General features: G+C 48.1%; 3 protein-coding genes across 7 annotated transcripts in view; 1 reads left to right on the top strand and 2 right to left on the bottom strand.

Annotated features, from left to right (window-relative positions):
- The window catches only part of RNF216 (ring finger protein 216), an 82760-nt gene extending 79804 nt beyond the window's left edge, over positions 1-2956 (bottom strand). The window contains exon 1 of one of the 2 annotated variants that reach the window (XM_054212049.1): positions 2929-2956. The gene's annotated coding sequence lies outside the window, so the exon portion shown is untranslated. Of the gene's footprint in view, positions 1-2752; positions 2908-2928 lie in introns of those variants that run through there. The other variant, XM_054212048.1, reaches the window with a different exon arrangement.
- Positions 2957-3355: 399 nt separating this feature from the next.
- On the top strand, positions 3356-5203 carry LOC128913695 (urotensin-2 receptor-like). The gene is given in 3 exon segments (XM_054211744.1): positions 3356-3396; positions 4604-4941; positions 4944-5203. Coding segments are annotated over 3 exon segments (639 nt in total).
- Positions 5204-7312: 2109 nt separating this feature from the next.
- The window catches only part of SMURF1 (SMAD specific E3 ubiquitin protein ligase 1), a 47995-nt gene continuing 37383 nt past the window's right edge, over positions 7313-17924 (bottom strand). For 2 of the 4 annotated variants that reach the window (XM_054211698.1, XM_054211701.1), the window contains exons 12-18: positions 17655-17769; positions 16446-16624; positions 15461-15598; positions 14964-15084; positions 13207-13408; positions 11819-11894; positions 7313-11065 (exon numbers count right to left, since the gene is read on the bottom strand). In XM_054211698.1, coding sequence (XP_054067673.1) covers positions 10966-11065; positions 11819-11894; positions 13207-13408; positions 14964-15084; positions 15461-15598; positions 16446-16624; positions 17655-17769 — 931 coding nt within the window. In that variant the 3' untranslated portion in view covers positions 7313-10965. Of the gene's footprint in view, positions 11066-11818; positions 11904-13206; positions 13409-14963; positions 15085-15460; positions 15599-16445; positions 16625-17654; positions 17770-17924 lie in introns of all 4 variants that reach the window. The other 2 variants (XM_054211699.1, XM_054211697.1) reach the window with 1 other exon arrangement.

A 17924-nucleotide genomic window follows, 5' to 3' on the forward strand; every position in this document is an offset into this window, starting at 1 on the left:
CGCCGAGTTGTGTGCTTGCTCCACCTATTTTTGCCACAGGTCTTTTTAGTAATTTGTGTCCAATTTCAAAGCACAAGCAGCGATCGCAGCTCGCCGGCGGCAGTAACGCCCACTGCATTCTCAGGCAGACAAAGCATGGACTACCCAGGAATTTGGACTTCCGAGGCAGCTTCTGAAACACAAGCCCAGGAAAAGGCTGCCAGCACTGTGCTGGAAACCAGAATGTACCTTAACATCAGTAAAGCCTGCCCCAGCTGCCCTTCCAGGAACTGTTCTTTGTGCCCTGACTTAGGCAGTTGCCTGAGAAGGATGCCTGCAGTCAGGCTGACAGGAAAACGTCCTAGGAAAGAAAGAAAAAGAGACGGAAGAAGGCTCATTACCAAAATGCAGCACTACCAAGTGGGCTGAATGTCTCTACAGATCTTCAGGAAGTGGGTCTGAGTGCTTTCCCAAGTCGTGGTATTCCAGGCACAAACTCCTGTCAAGATGATTGTTTATTAACATCTAGTCACACCATGCAGACACCCAGCACATGAAATCTATTAAGATGTTTACAATATCGAAAGGCCTGGTGTAAGGCAGTGGAATTTTTGCACGGCATTCATCCTAGAAATGAAAAGCTCAGATTAAAGCTGTAAACCCCACAGTTCTGTAATTAAAAGCTGTCCCTGCAATTCTACTAGTCCTAGAGAAAACGGGTCCCACCATAGGGTTTGCACTGCACGCTCCGACAACATGGTACCCAGACGGGGACGTACCAGAACCTGCTCCAGATTTGGATCTGCAGAGTGGTGGATCTCAAACATTCCCTCTCACCTTCCAAACTGAAGGTCACTGAAGGAAAAAAGCTCTCATGCCATCCTCTCTGGAAGTGGGAGGCCACTTTATATCTGAGCATGCAAAGTCCAGTCTATCCACCTGACCAGGGACTCCTGCCTTCTCCTCCATTGCTACTGCTGGAAACCTGCAACAGCTCCAAAGTACATTGATTGAGACAGCAGAAATTCTAAGAAAGAGGAAGCAACCACTACATAGCAGAAGAGAGAAACGGGGATCTGCCTGTAGGTCTTAGCTCTAATGCTGCCCATGCCTTTCAGCCACCAAGGCAATTAGCTATTGCTTTTAGGATCGCTGCCCGAAATAAAGCAAGAGGAGTCTGCTGTTCTGTAGGGCAGTCACTAAGCTGGAAAAGAAACACAAGGAGAGACGCTGTGAAAAAGCACACAGACAACCGAGCTACAGTCCCTCAGCATTAAGCCTTGACAACGGGAAGAAAAGTGCACAGCAGCAACATTAGCTTTTCTTTTTTAAAAAGCATCAGAGGTCTCAAACCAGTGACCGAACAGTAACGCTTCACGTAAGAAACTGAACTTTGTTTGACGAGCAGTAAGGAAGCTGAATAGAAACATCGACAACTAAACTTATTCATATGACAGCTATGTTTCTGGTTTAAGTATTTTTCAATAAGACTCTAAGGTCAGGCATTAGAAGACGTTCGACGACAACGCTTCAGGTCACAAAGAGGAGGCGAGATGAAAAGAAAAACCTCCTGGGCCACATTCGCAGGCGCAAGCGGCCGTTACCCACCCAGGAGCCGCGCAGGGGTTCCGGCGAGCGCAGCTGCAAAGCCAGCAGGACAACAGTGACTTTTTAAGCCGACCTACATTTTGCCCATCCCAAACCGGCGTGCGGGAGCGCTGCCTGGGCGAGCTCTCGCTCCTCTCTTCACACGCTCGCTGGAGTTAGCTACAGCTCATTAGTCTCCAAATACTTTGCGTGAAAGCCTGACCTTCCTCCAGCTATTTGGGGGAACGAGCTCTCCCCCACCACGCCGAGCTAGCACTCAAATGAACAGAGAGAGGGGAAGAGGAGGAGTATCTCTTACACACATCCCTCAACTCTAAGGACAGCTGTGTTTTGGGTTTCTTTTCTGCAGCAGCTCCCACAGCAGCTGCCTGAAATGTCAAGATGTCCCAACGGCACCAAGCGTTTCCACAACAAGACGGGGGTCAGAAGTGAAGAACAAGCTTATTTCCGCCTTTCCCCACCAGCTCCGGAGCCGACGCTATTTTTCCACCCGAGTATAAACACCCAGCCCAGGTTATACCTGAAACCAGCCGGGGAAGGGACCCCACGGAGAGCAGCGCCGGGAAATTGTACCCGGGTGCCCCCCACCCTCTTTACCCCTCCATGGCAGGGGGACACACGAGACTTCAGCAGGACACCGGGGCCGGGAGGGAGGCGAGGGCCTCACCGGGGCCGGCCCCTGACCTCGGGGGGAAAAGGGACTGGGGAAGAACCGGCCCTAAACGGAGGGAAGGGACCGGTCCTGAGGTGGGGGGGGACGACGACGCCGGCTCTGAGGGGAAGGGGGGACCCGACCCTGAGGGGGAGTGAGGGGAAGAACCCAGCCCTGAGGGGGGGATTCCGGCCCTGAGGTGTGGACAGATCCGGCCCTGAGGCGAAGCGGGGGGAAGGACCTGGCCCTGAGGGAGGAGAAAGATCCGGGCCTGAGGGAAGCAGGGGGAAGGACCCGGCCCTGAGGGGGGGGGGGGGACCCACGGGGCAAGACCCCAGCCGAGGGCGGCAAGCGGAGCCCCCGCCCGGGGGGAGGGCAAGGCCCAGGGGACGAGGCGGGGAGCCCCGGCGTGAACCCCTCCCCCGCCGCCGGGCTGCTGCTGCTGCTGCCGCCGCCGCTCTCCTCGGGCGGCAGGAGCGCCCCGAGCTCGCGGGGGCCGCGGCCGGCACTCACCGAGCCCGTCCGCCGCCCCGCCGGCCCCGCTTCATTTAGCCGCCGCTGCCCGGCTCCTTCCGGCCTGCCCGCCCCACGTGACCACACCGCCCCGCACCATAGAGAGGAGCGGCGGGGAGCGGGGAGCGGCGAGGGAGAGACGGGCGGCCCGAGCGGTCCCGTCTCGGCAAACCTACCATAGAGGCGGGGGAGGGCGGTCCTCCAGGCGGCCCCGCCCCCTTCCGGACGGGCGGTGGTTTGGGGGAAGGGGGCGGGGCCTGAGGGGAAGGGGCGGGGCGAGGAGCTGCACGTGGTTCCGAGGGGGGGTCTCTGCTGGGGGAGGCAGGTCCCCTGTTGGGGGGGGGCTCTGCGAAGCGGGGTCAGGTCTCCTATAGCGCTACAGGTCCTCTATGGGGGGGCAGGTCCCCTATGGGGTGCTCTGCCATGGGGGGGGTGCAGGTTCCCTATAGGGGTGCTCTCTCATGGAGGGGGGGGGTGTCAGGTCCCCTATGGGGTGCAGGTCACTATGGGGGGGCTCCCCCAAGGGGGGGTCAGGTCCCCTATGGGGTGCAGATCCCCTATGGGGGTGCTCTACCATAGCAGGGGGGGGTGTGCAGGTCGCCCATGGGGGTGCTGTGCCGAGGGGGGTTCAGGTCCCTTATGGGGTGCGTGTCCCCTGTGAGGCTGCTGTGCTGGAGGGGTCAGGTCCCCTAAGGGGGGGGCTCTGCCAAGGAAGGATCAAGTCCCCTATAGGGCTGCAGGTCCCCTGTGGGGGTGCTTTGCCATGGGGAGGGGTGGTAGGTCCCCTATAGGGTGCTCTGCTGAGGGGGGGTCAGGTCCGCCGTGGGGTGCGGGGGTGCAGTCCCACCCTGGGGGTGAAGCTGCTGGAAGGGGAACCCCGGCACACGGCAGCCCCTGTGGGCCGGGAGCCAGCCCCCGCCCCTGCCCTGGGGTGACCTCCCACGAGGGCTCTGTGGCCTTTTGGAGGCGTAGAATTGTGGTTTTGGGGTGCAAAGCGGCGCTAGAACAGAGCCCTGGGGCTCCCTGTGCTCCCATCGCCTGCAGACCGGGGTGGGGGGGTGTCACTTCCCCCCTCACCAGCGTTGCTAATTAATCCTGAAAGTGTGGGTGAAGCCAGGAGCTTTGTGTCTCCCGTTGTTGCTCACAAGGACTCGGGTCAGTCCATGGACTCTTCTTCTCGCCTCCCTGGGACCCTTGAGCTGCGTCCCTCCCAGCACCGGATCGGCGGGGGCTGGTTCCCGTCCCAAAAGCCCCCTAAAATCCAGCAACACTGAACCCCCCCCACTCCTGGCCACGGGACAGAGCAGCTCTGGGGACAAGACACCACAGTGAATTTTTGATTACATTAATTTCTCCTTTGATACCTGGTTACGGGGAGCTGAGCCCCCTGGAGAGGGCAAGGCTGGGCCACGTCCCGCTCCCGTGAAGCCTCCGAGGTCAACCTGGAGAGACCCGGGAGATGGAGAAAAATAAAAAAAAAAAGAATAGTAATTAAAAACAAATGTCATAGAAAATGATCAGTCTGCAGCAATACACGTTATGGACGGAGCGGGGCAGGTGCCCGGGACAGCGGGAAGGGCTGGTGGGGACAGAGGGACAAATCCCACCTCCACTGAGGCTGGTCCCCCCCCTTGCTGTGCGTGGGGAAGGAAAATGGCTTTTCCAGGGAGCAGAGAGCTGATGACGATGCTGACGCCACCCTGTCCCACTGCCAGCCCAGCGCCGGGACAGCTCAGCCGGCAGCTCCCGCTTCTGCAGGTCGGGGTTTCCTCTAATAGATCTCCCCGGAGCAGCTCTCGGCGAGGGAGGATGGAGCCGAGCCACGTGTGTCTTGGTGCCCTGCCCTCCCAGAAATGTCACCACCCAGCCCGACATCTCTGCAGAAAGCACCGGCGACCTCTTGGTCACCTCCTTCCTCGGCTGCACCCTGGCCACCATGTGCGTGGTTGGGCTGGTAGGAAACATCTACACACTGGTGGTCGTCACCGTCTCCACAAGGTGCCCCATCTCCATGTACCTCATCACCTTGGCCCCAGCCAATCTCCTGTACTTACCCGCCGTCCCCTTCGTGGTCTGCACATACTTCATGCAGGACTGGTACTTGGGAGACTGGGGCTGCAGGTTCCTCTTCAGCCTCAACCTCCTCACCATGCATACCAGCATCTTCATCCTCACCATCACGAGCACCAATCTGTGGCCATCATCAAGCCTCTGGACACCCTGTGCAGGTCAAGGGACCACCAGTGGGCGGTCACCTGCCTGGTGTGGCTGGTGGCCTTCCTCCTCGCCCTCCCCGCCATGATCCTCGTCGACCTGCACACCAGCAACCGCAATGGGGTGGCCAAGTGTGTTGTGGCAGGGTCTCCCCGGCTCTCCAGGAACATTCCTCTCCCCGCTCCCTGCACGGCGACCGCTGTGGCTCAGCCCATATGGTTTCCAGCCGCAGCCTGACCTCCACTCCGGGTGCCAGCCCCTTCTGGGTCTGGGATGGAGATCAGCAAACTCAGCACGACGCTCCCGCCCCTGAAGCAATCCTTCCTCTTCTGCAGGCCATAAAAACCAGGTTGTGGTGCAAGAAAAACATCTGTCCCTCTCAACCTGCTGGCGCCCGAACTCCTTCCCGTCATCTTAGGTCCAGCCACGAGCTCTCCGGGCGGATTTTCTTTTATTGCACGTCTGTGTAACACAGCGGCGTCCTGGTCCCACGTCAGGGGCGTTTATTCTCCAAGCAATAAAATAATCCCACGGCCAAGGCTGGGAGAGGGTCCGCAGGACCGGGGGGGGGAGTGCGTGTTGTTTGCACCGTCCATCCAGCAGGTAGATGAGAGATTGCAGGAAGGGGTTCTATACGTTTCTAATCCCATTCTGATCTTGTTTCAAATTAGCACGATCAGAAAGAGAGGCAGCATCCTCCCCTCCTGCCCTCCATCCCCCGCCTCCCGCCCCCGATTTATTTAATCTGTAATTATTTATGGGGGTTTTGGTTTCACCCTAAGCCACACGGGAAGAAAGGCTGAAAAGCGAAGCGAGAGGGAGGGTTTTAGCCAGGCATCAGGCTGTAAAGCACCAACAGAAGATAGCAAGAGGTTTTCTTGCGAATTAAAACCCGTTCCGCCGTGCGTTTTTAAAGCGGAGGGCGGTGGGCAGCGGCCGCCTTTCCCCAGGCGGGCAGCCACGGGGACACCGGGGCAGCAGCAGAAACCAGAAGAGAAATCGCCACCGCGAGACCGGTGGCTCCTGCTCACCGCGCGCTTTGTACGTCCTGCGGCAAGAGGAGGAGACCGGAAATTTTAACTTGAGGAATGTAATTGGTACGCCAAGCTCCCATCGAAGAGACAGTCTTGAGTTCTGCAAGACTTCTCGAGAGAAATACCAATTTTTTTTATCAGGTCTTCAAACAGAAGTCCTGCAGCAGCCCCTCTACAGCGCACCGAAGGCACCGGAGCGGGCTGCAGGAACCCTCTGTCTCTCTTAGCTACATCTGCACACCAACGGGATACCAGCCATCAGGAACGCTTCCCAAGAAGTATTTATTAGAGGAAATGCAAAGGACCAGCGTTTGGCAGAGCACGGAAGGACTGACGGCATTCCTTGCTCCAAACCCTCCAGCAGAAGCCGTCCAGCCCCTGCTGCCGGCTGAAACGAGGGGGTGGGCGAAGCCAGCTCCACTGGTTTGCTCCTTGCGTCTTAGTGCATTCGATCACATTGGGAAGCTATCCAAAGAATAAAAAACATTATTGAATTATCCCTCCTTTTTTTAAAAAAAAAACAAAACCACCAAGATTAAAGAAATCCCAGCTTTCAGAGCGGGAAGGCTCTGCTGCAGCGCGCACCGATGCTGAGCACCGAGCGATCCCTGCCGGCACCCGCCTCAGACTCCCATCCGTCTTTCTCCACTTGCAAACACTGCTAATTAGGAAAAAAAACCCCAAACAACACCCAACCAGGAAAGCAGAGATTCATCAGCATTACCGAATCTTTCTCCGACTGTAATTAAGGGGGGGGTATGTGTTATAATTTCTTTCCCGAAAACTGAGGTTTTGGATAAAAAACAGGGCAAATAATAAGGTAAGAAGGGAAAAAGATACAAGCTGGTAATGAATCAGTTAAAGAATGAATGAAACAAAGCGTTCTACCTGGAAAGGAAGCCTTACCTGGGCAGCCCGTATAAATCCGTTACATCAGCTGCATTTCCAGACCTCGTCCCCTGCGTCAGCCCCCACAACCCCAGCCCCCCGCAGAGGGGCAGCCTGAGCCGCTCCTGGGAGCAAAGCTCGATCGCCGAGAGCAGCGCCAACAGCAGGACGGCTTCGCCACGCTCCGCTCTGCCTCTGTCAAACAAACTGGATTTTTCTTAAAATCTTACTATTGTGTAATGCTACATCATCTTCCATCAGAGCGATCCTGTTTTTGGTTGCTGCCACTAGCACCCTGCCTGTATCCTCCACCCCCACCTCCAGCTACGCTAAGCGCAGCACTACCACGCTCCGATTACGAGCCCATCAATTTTCCCGTGCCTTCCATAAATATTTTAATAAACAAAACAGCAGACACCAAGAGTTTAAAGTTGTGAGTTTATTGCATATGTAACAAAAATGAACATGACCTCCTGGGTCCAGCCTACTATACAATCACTGTTTATTCCAGCTGGTTCCATAACCACATTAAATAGAACTAGTATTTCTTTAAATACTTTGATTTAGACATAAAATGAAACATTAGTGTACAACTTTCACAAAATAAATCTGCAATAAAAACAGTGGGAAGAATAACAAGGATAGCAGCAATACTTAAAACATGACATTACAAAATAATAAATTAAAAAAATACATTATAAAGTGGTTGAGGAACAAAAAAATTAACAAATTAAAACCAGATCCATACTGTGTTTCTGGGAACTTGCTGTGCCACGCGGCCCTGAACCTGGGCACCGGCTCCAGAGGGCCCCGGTGGCTGGATCACTAATTTACAAAACCTGTTGGATTTCACAACCACCTCGACTTGAACTACGTACATACCGCTGAGCAAACGCTGATTTCACCGTCTGGAGCTTCGAGCAGCCTTTTCCGAAGCAGGGTCTCCTCTAACATTTAATGCCCAAGTTAACGCTAACATTCATAAAACAGTCTCGTTTCTTCCCGATTTAAAACACGAGCAAAGTGGTGGTTTCCTACATCCCTGAGCATAGAGTATAGGCTGATGAGCAGTATCAGGGCAAGCACTGAAGGGCTGTGCCAATGGACCAGCTTTTAGGTTTGCTTTTAGGACAGGAACAAAAAGACACACTGTACCTTGTATTTCCTTCGGGTCAGATCCAAGAGTATCCGCGTACAAGGTGGAACACGAAATGACGAAACGAACACCAGACTCCATGTTATTCTTTGGGCAAGTTTGAGAAGTAACAACCAGTTCAAGTGCTGGCAGACCGAGTGGGAACGAACACACGAATTCAGACAGCTGAGGTTATCCGAGCAGCTCCCGAGCCCTCAGAGACTCCACGGCTCAAGCCACGCGAACTCTTGTCGGCATTTCATCCTTCCCTGGCCTTGGAACCCGCCAGAGGAAGAACAAGCCGTTGCTTTAAACCCATTCTGCCTCAGTTCTTTATTTTCCTCCATCCATCCAACCAGCTTTAAGGCCTGCCTCAAATGCATGTACAGAACGATACAAAAAAAATGTCTTCGTCACCGAAGTGGCACAAAATCGCAAAGACAACACGATGGGAGAGGAGGTGAAGCTGTTTAGAAGAGAACTGAAATAATCAAAAAGACAGTGCCCTGTTCTCGTTACTGTCAGCACGGAGGAGGTACCTTGACAAGGGCTTTTAAATACAGCAAAAGACAGACGGACTTTTCAAAACAACAATCCTTGCCTATTCTTATGTTGTGCATCCAATAAAACACTGACCTAGCAAAGACATTAGGAACTATCATTCTATGTCAACTGCACCGTTGACATAAAGCTACTTGACCTATAGATCTCCAAATCAAGGGCCTTCGCCTTCATCTCGCTTGGTTTTTACCGAGCCACTTGTGCTGCACGTAGAGCTTGCGGGATAGGATTTTTGGTAGCAGTGGGCTTTAGTATCTCTTTTTTTAAACTCTTTTAGTGAAAAATCCACATGAGACTGCATGCAAAGCTTTCGGGCAATAATCCATTTTGTGGTGGTTTTTTTTTTTTTCTCCCTATCTGACTGGTTTATTGCACATTCAAACGTACCGAAAGGATTAAATACACTCTATGAACAGGTACGATTTCACAGCCATTTCGAAAAGCCAGGGCTGTGGGGATTCTGCTCAGCTCAAGACTGTACAGGTGCTTCTCTGCAGACTGTTGCATTTCCTCTCTTTTCTCCAAAAAAAAAAAAAAAAAAAAAAAAGAGTCACATAGTTTCATTTACATCCCAACAACCAGTCCTGCAGAAACTGGTCCCCAAGTGCCAAAAGATTCCTAGAGAACGTGGGTCTGAACACGCCTCTCCTGTACAGTCTTGGAGGACGAGCATCGTTAGCCACCCCGTGCAAATCTCACAACACGGTACGATTTTACACCTCCAACGCAATCCTTACTCCCAACAACAAATCACAAGAGTTACGGTCAATGGAGGAAAAAAAAAAAAGATATCCCACAAAAAAAAACAAAACAGAGAAAGATGCCAGGGTTTTGACAAGTGTCTACTTTCTGTCCTATCACAGTTTAAAGCTATTATCAAAGTCAATTAAAAAAAGACAAAATAGAAGTATTCCAGTAGACATCTTCTAAGAACGATCTCTTACCCACAGCTGAATTTCAATGCACTATTCCATAAGCATAACATCTGTTAAGTGTTTCAGTAATGAATCTCTCAAAATCAGGCTTGCCAAAGAAAAAAAATCCCATACAGGCAAGTCTGCTTTACTTAAGTTTAGACACGTTTGACAGACAACTGGGTCTTTCTGAAGCCATGTTATTTGTTAAAATACTGTCTCATCTTGGTGTGCAAACTGGAAGAAAATGTTAGTGATTCAGGTATTTGATTTGCTTTTGTTTCCCCTGGGAAGCTGTTTTAGCAATGTGTTAGAGAGCAAACCTTTTAATATTAGTTTCAGATATTGGAAAAAATAGCCTTATATGGCTCTCTGGAGAAATTGTTATCTCTACAGAACTGAAGTCATAAATTCTTTCAATAGCTTTTCATAACATTTAAAATGTACTCACTGTATAGTTACCCTTTTACCTCAACCTCCAAATAAACCTTTCCCAAGGCCAAAACCTGCCGAACAGAAGTCCGCTCTGTTCACTTGGCTTTCAGCGATTTCCATGTGGGTCTCAGAATTTGAAGTCACACAAACACATCTCGGGTAAAACAGTGGCACAGAAATCACAGCTTTGGGATTGAAGAGGTTCTTATCCTCTGTCTCCTCCTTACAAGGCTTCTCCGCGAGGTACTTACATCTGAACGAACTATGGAAAGTAATTCTGCAGGAGGAAATAATTGTTCTCGTGTGCAAGACAATTAGATTTCAGCCAGGACAACCAAAAAGAAATCACACAATACCATTTAAGCTGTCCCAGATTCCTTCACTTTTCTCAAGGTGAGCCACAGCTTCCACTGGGAGCTTCCTGCTAAGGCAGAACTTGGATTTCTTTACCTTTCAGTTAAATGTTCATATGGAGGTATTTTCTGCTAGAAGTTGACTTTTTAAACAAGTGTTTTAAAATGTGCAATGCAAATTGTGGTGCCAGTCAAGACACTCTGCACCCGCCGGACTCTACAAGGGCTCAAGCTTGATTTAAGACAAACTAACCAGGTACACCTACCAGCTGCAAGTCCTCAGCAAATTAAGCTCCTTCTTAATTACACTTTGATTCTCCTATTAAAAAAAACCCCACAAGTCACTGACCCTATCACAATATGTGTTACAAATCTAGCAGAATATCCCGTGTAACCAAAGCCAAATGCCGAACTTGGCTGTATTTCATTTTATGGGGAGGGGGATGGAAGAAGAGGGAAGGGGTTATTGTAACAAAGGGGAGAAAATAGAGTTGGAGACCACCAACAAAAGCCCCTACCCCCACCCTCATCCACCAGCGGCGGAAGGGAAACAGCCCCATCTCTAAGTTGTCTAGAGTTCGGATGCTTCAGACAGCTTAGCAGGAAGTTCGCAGCAAGCCTCTTCTAGCTTTTGATTTGGTGGTCCATGAGCTAGCATCTGTTTCCTTTGGTTGCTTTTTCACTCCACAGCAAACCCACATGTCTCTTCCACAGCTGTCAACAGCTTCTCATAAAGCTTCTCGTATGACTCATAAGGCGGAATGTCAATCCGGTTAAAGCTAGAGATAAAATAATAACACATTGCAGAGTACGCATCTCAAATATTTATTGGGGAAAAAAAATAATCTAGATCAGCTACGTATAGATAGAATTTGCGCAAATCAAAGAAAACCTCAGCCACTTTGGTGGCCAAAGGAGACAGGATAAAACCCAAGCGTGCTTCTGCAGCAGGAATGCACAACTTAATAGGGTAGTATTGGGGAGGAGGAGGCAGGTGGCAGATGCGGGAGACTTGGAAGTAAAGCAAGCCCTCGGACGGGCGGGCTCCCCGCTCTGCCTGCAGACAATCTGCGCCCCTGCTGAAGTGATTTCCTGCCTCTGGCAGAGGGAGACTTCCGTACGAGAGCTCAGCTCTGTGCTGCGCCCTACCAACAGCACACTCTTCCTACCTTTTACATCGGACGACTGTTCTCTGTAACCCTGGACGAGGACTCACCGCTGTGAGTAATTTCTCAGTGAATACTTTTGCTGAACATGTAGAAATAAACTTACAAATATCTCACTATCCAGAATAATCAACTCCGGGATAAACGGAAACCACAGCTAGTGCAGAAGGCAAACGTAGCTATACGAAGAGAAGTCGATTATTTTGCTGGCTGCAGAGTACGGATATTTCCAAGCCAGCGGAGCACACGTGGATTCACCTGTGCATATCACATGCCTTATCCATAGCTGGAACCAACAGAGATGACGCCTTTAAAGCAAGACAAAGGGAAAGCGAGCACTGACAACGCGGAACGTTTTCATCTTACCAAGTGTGGGCTTTTGGAAGGTTGTCTGTGTTTGCATCTATTAAATGGATGGTAAACAGTCTGGGTCCTGCAGCGCCTGTAGAACCTTACAGACAGACATTCTAGTTAATGCACTTCAACAAAACATCATTCGTGCACACAGATTCGGCTACTTATAAAAAGGCAAGAGAGAAAAAAATCCCAGTTCCAGCTGCAAATACAAGTGTGTCATAGGCTAAATCTGCAGATCAGATTTGCAGCTGATGAAGGGATGGCAGAAGTGACAGGGCTGTTCATGACAATTAATTTGCAGACGAGTATTTTGGAAAGCTGCTAAATTTTACATTAACAATGTTGCACTTTCAAAAATGAAAAGACTTAAGTGCAAAAAGATTTTCCTTGTAAGAGAGAACTATATATTTTACTTTGAACATCAGTTAACTGTCAGCCAACAGACGGAACTTTATCAGGAGAATCACACCAACTGCCCTGGTTTCAGCTGGGATAGAGTTAATTTTCCTCCCAGTAGTTGCTGTGTTTTGGATTTAGTACAAAAATAATGTTGATAACACATATGGTTTTAGTTGTTGTTAAGTAATGCTTAGCTTAAGTCAAAGACTTTTTCAGCTTCTGATAGAAGCTGAGAGGGAGCATCGACAGGACAAGCTGCCAAAGGAATATTCCATACCATCGGCATCATGCTCAGTGTATAAATGGGGGTTGGCTGAGGGCAGGGATCAGGAATCACTCCTCGGGATGGGCTGGGCAACCGATCCTTGGGTGGTGAGTAATTGTATTGCATCACTTCTTTTGTATATTCTTTTACCATTATTAATTCTTCTGTTACTGTTCTATTAAACTGCCTTTACCTCAACCCACAAGGATTTTTTTTCCTTTTTCTCCCTTTTCTCCGTAGTCTACTGGGTGAACGAACAGCCGCGTGGTCCTAGTTGCCAGCCGGGGTTAAACCACGACGACAGCCTAGGACGCTGCCACCTTTTCTGATGACAAAATCTGAATTTTATTTTTAAAGTCTAACGGTTTGTTGCCGAACGACGAAGGGAATACGATTTTCACGTGAAAAAGTTGTTCAGTCAGCTCTATCATCAGGTGCACGCAATGGTTTTAACATCAGTCCACAGAGTTGTAGGGGACTGATAAGCTAATATTGACACCAAAGTGCTACATGATGACAGATTTACCAGCTTGTATCACTATCAGCAACAGCTAAAGTGCTCGCTGTCAGCAGAGCTGCTGACAAATGTAAAACTGCTCTTGGGACAAAAAGTTTGTTAAGTGCTTGAGTTATCCAGTAATAAGCTGATATTTGACAAGGGGCTAGTAAATACCACGCGATTTTTATCTCTTTCTCCCACCCCACAGATTAACTCGTCCTCCACATCAGTCACCTTGTAAAGCCTTGAAACCTTGAAGCGGGACACGCGTCGAACCCGTCACGAACTGCAGCAGCCTTGCCCTTCTTTCTTCATCAAATGTTTCCACCGCTTGCCAGAACCACTTCACAATATTGCTGTCTGCCATGCAGTGCTTTAGACGCGTGTTTGACTTCCAGTCGTTCAGGTCTATCTTATCCAGGCCTCCTATGATTAGCTGTTAAGGGATTAGAAAATGCTTTAACATTCAGAATAATTTCAAGTTTGCAGCTATAAAAACATAAATCCAACCATTTCACAAAGCCTAGCATTCTTTACGCGCTTGAACCACCTTTTTGGTGCACGGTAAACGCTCCAAACCAGTTTGGAACAGGCAGCGAATCTCTCCAGTTAAACTGCAGGGAAACTGGCCAAGGAGTACGCTTACCAGAGTCAGAATTTGCACTAGAAACGAGAGTCAGAAGCCCATTCAAGACCTGTTTTGTTAAATCTATCCTACCTGAGAAGTACAGTATGTCTTTATGAGGGCACAGCACAGTCTTGGAAGACAACATGACATCTACGGCGCTACACAGCACCACTGTCCCGATGCAGGTTTGTCCTAGAGGGGCCAATACCAACTAGGACAGGATCCTGCTCGGTTTATGGTAACATCCCAGTCGGTTTGTTATTCCACAACAAACTACAGAAACTTTGCATCTGTTTTCTGATGCCGTTTGTGTGAGGCTCTGACACAGACCAGACATATTACTTCCATCTTTTTTCCAGATGACACCAGGTTGCAAAACACTGTAAAAGGAAGTCGCTGCTGGCCATGAATCTAACCACCTCCCCTGGCAACGACAAATAAATGGCACAGAGAAGACTTCATCCCTCAAAACAAAATGTGCGTCATATTCTAAATTTCCCATAATATTCCATACTGAGGATCACATGAGGAGCTACCATGTAGCAGCTGTCTTTTTGTGCCACCAAGACAGCAGCCGCTTACACTCATTTACATTATTAGGAAAGTTGTGACTGTTGTGACGCAGAGAGTATTGGAATATTTAATGGATTTTTAATCTGCCTTTTCAGGCAGCTCGCAAATGGATTGCAGTAACTTCATGGGATTAATCAGTATGCACGAACGGCTACCACAAAGCCAGTGCTTCCAATACCACAAACGGTCGATATTCCACAGGTTGCCTTATTCTTTTAAAAAGGCGAAAACAGAGGAAAAATTGCTATAACAGGAATTATTTTAAGAGGTAGCATTCTGCACCTCAGGACTAAACGAGAAGACATTCATTTCTTTTCTATGTGCTCTACGCTTCTATTTTAGCTCCTACAAACCATGCCCAATGTGCATATAGAAACAGCCAGGCGTGGAAATGGTTACTGAAGAAAAGTTCTGGGGTAGATAAACACGTCAGGTCTTGCCAACAGTTCCTCACACCTGCAGTGCCCTCTCCCTGCCCAGACCACCTGCTTTGAGCATTAGTCCTCCGTTAAACGACATGCTGTATTTGTCTTTCCCTGTTTAAGTAGCCCTCTCAATAATGTCAATCCAAAGAATGTCTAGAATAAACCAAAAAGGGTTTGGTTAAGCAAATACACAGCTTTCTGGTATGTAAATTGGAATAAGTTTTGTGGGAGTGTTTTTTGTTCGCCTGTTTTCTTGTGTGGTTTGTTTTTTGTTTTTTGTTTGTTTTTTTTTTTTTTTTTAAAATCAGTTCTTGATTGTGGATCAAACAAATTATAAAACAATATTTCATGTGGATAAAAGATACCTCAAGTTCCTTCTGGTCAAAAGGCTTAAGGAGATGCTGAGGAATAAGTTCATTAAAACCTTTCTGCAGAGCCAGGAACTGTGCCTCTATTCCTCTCATAAACCGCCAGTTTACATACAACCTGGGGGGTGGAAAGAAAAAGTCAGGGATGATGAGCTAGACAGGACTGGGCTTTTTATAGCAGAGCTGGAAAACGCTGGTTGTACAGAGGAGCTTGTTTTAACACACACGTTTTGTATTATGAAAGAAGTGCTTATCGGTTTCTTTTTCCCTCAACAATTAACTATTGCACCATCAACAGAAAAACCGAAGTACAATTCACAGCTTCATCTTCCCAGGTCTTACAACGGCGCATTGTGTAAAAACACTCAGGTCATCTACGACTCAGTATTTCCCCCCAAAATACTTATTTCATTAGTTTCACTATATTAAAAACATCCTCTGTTTAGTACGTACTTTCCACTACGTTTACAGGACATATTTTTGCTCTGCAATACCTGACATATTCTTTCTTGTTCTCTTCTGTCACTGGAATATTCCTGCCATTTGGTTTGAGTTCGTGCTGTAAAATCCGCCCAAAAGCATTGTGTTCCACACAAAATGTATGGTCCAGAACTGGGGTGATATCGTTCTCTCTGGCAAGGGAAAGACAGAGGGTAAACCTCGTACTTTCGATATTTTGCTAACTCTCATTGGTGAGGCTGACAGTTTGTTATTTGAACACTAATTAGTCTTCAGGATAAACCTAGTAACTAGCCATCTGCACTTCACAGCACTGGAGGAATATCGCCACCATCACCAATTTCTATATAGCTTAGTGCATGTTGAAGAGCCTGATCAGATATGAGTCATCCATCTAATTCTAGTAGTACTCAGGATAATTAATAAACCCCTATATAACACAAAACCACACACACACATATACACACAGGAATAATCTGATCTGCTGTCATGTATCAGTGTGAAGCACGGAAGACATCACACGCAGTGAAATTAAACAACATCAGTAACTTTAAATACAAAATTCAAAACAGCATTTACGAAAAGAAATTGAGATAGTGGAAAGCAGTGCTGAAGAGCCCCAAAGCTACACTGAATGCTGGATTTTGTTCTGAACTGTAAGCATGCAGAAGGCCAAATTACTTCCATTTATTTCCATTTCAATCAAAGTCGGTTTTCTTTTGAAGGAGGCTGTACTCTGTCCTGAGTCTGGATTTTGATACTGTGATATTCTACCCATCCAACGGTTAGTGATTTAGTGTCTATTCTGCTGTAAGGAGAGCTGCCACAGAGTATGCAATGAGAACTCTTCCTCGAGTACCTTGAGCTTTTTGACGTAGTAACAGTAGTTTCATAATTTTGTACAGATCTCCACCATTACAAGATTTTTGCAAAGATATTCTGTAAAGCATTATCTCACTATTGCCAACATACTCTACCCCATCTTCTCTACACGAGACAAGTGATAGATACAGTACTTACAAGATCCAGACTAAACTTTTGTGTAATTCTGGGTCAACAGATTCCAGATCGGAGAGCTGAATGGGCTTCCCCAGAAGCTGTTTGTAAAAGGGAACCGTGAAACCCCCGTTGATATAGTGTCCATGGAACACAGCCAAACCCATTATCCGACCAACAAAATGGAAATAAGACAAATGGTCCTGCAGGGAAAGGAGAGAAAATCAGGCCGTGGGAAGACACTGACATCTTGTGGTTATATCTGCGCCATCAGTTGTATGTTCAGCGCAAGTTATCTGCAACCCTCTGGGCAAGAGGAGCCACCATTTTTCCTCATAACAAAACCAACAACAGAAGCATTTAATGATTAAATGTCAAGTCTCTGTGAATTACTTGACTACTAAATTGCATGCAAGTCCTCTAGACTTCTCAAAGGGCAAAACTCGGGAAAAGAAAATCCCCAGAATTCAAAATATGACAATTCCAAACAAATTAGTTTATTCTTTGTTTAACCATCAAAATCCTTTTGCTCTTGAGGAAGCAGGCCATGTGCTAGTTTTTTTCACGTCTTTCATGTTGCTTATAAACTGACTTTTGAAAACTGAGTCCTGTGGCTGAGATTCTTCCAATCTATCTTCCCCATCTTACAGAGCAAATGTCAGGAAATGTCACGTCAGGAAAAATTCCTCTATCCTAATACAGAACTGCTGCTCCTTTCAGGTTCTGCATCAATACAAATCTGCCAGTGAGGAAAAAAAAGCGAGCAGAGTAGCTTATTGAGAAAGGGCAAGCAAGGCATAGATGCCCCTACAGTCATGGGGTGAACGCTGCTTAGGATTCAACACTGCTTACACAGCCGCCCGCATTCACAGTGAAGATGAATTTCACCTCTGTGTATCTTCTCAGAGTCATCACGCATCCCAGTCAGCACTGAGGAGTCTCAAAGAAATCACATGCTTATCAAAGGATCCCTCCCCTCTCATGTTTTTTAATTTCAGAACAAAACCCCTCTGCTTCATACTGTATTCTTGTCAGAGTTAGGGTGATGGTTGGACTAGATGACCTGAAAGGTCCCTTCCAACCTAGGCAATTCTATGATTCGAAGACTCATTAACACATTCTTATGCTGCTTTACCCTTCGGTTTACACTCTTGCCATGGAAGAACAGCTACAACAAAGAACTGCAGAAGACCTCTGTTAAAGCAGGTACGTCCCTCAGAAGTTAATACTTACAGGATTGATAGAAGAGTCTGGATTGATTTGCAGCATGTAAATATTATCTGTGGAGTACTGGAAGAGTCCATAATAGGGATTCAACATTTCATGGCACAATAAATACAACCATTCTCTGCCAAAAAGAAAGAAGAGAAAAAAAAAAACACACTTCCACTTAAGTTTCAGACAACACAATTATTGTGAATCATCAGACTAGTCATCAGTTATGAAATGCTTATTTCAAAATCAGATCACCTCGTACTGCCCTCCATTTGCAGACCAAAAAGT

Source organism: Rissa tridactyla, chromosome 8 (assembly GCF_028500815.1).
Source record: "Rissa tridactyla isolate bRisTri1 chromosome 8, bRisTri1.patW.cur.20221130, whole genome shotgun sequence".
In the NCBI taxonomy this organism is placed as follows: domain Eukaryota; kingdom Metazoa; phylum Chordata; class Aves; order Charadriiformes; family Laridae; genus Rissa; species Rissa tridactyla.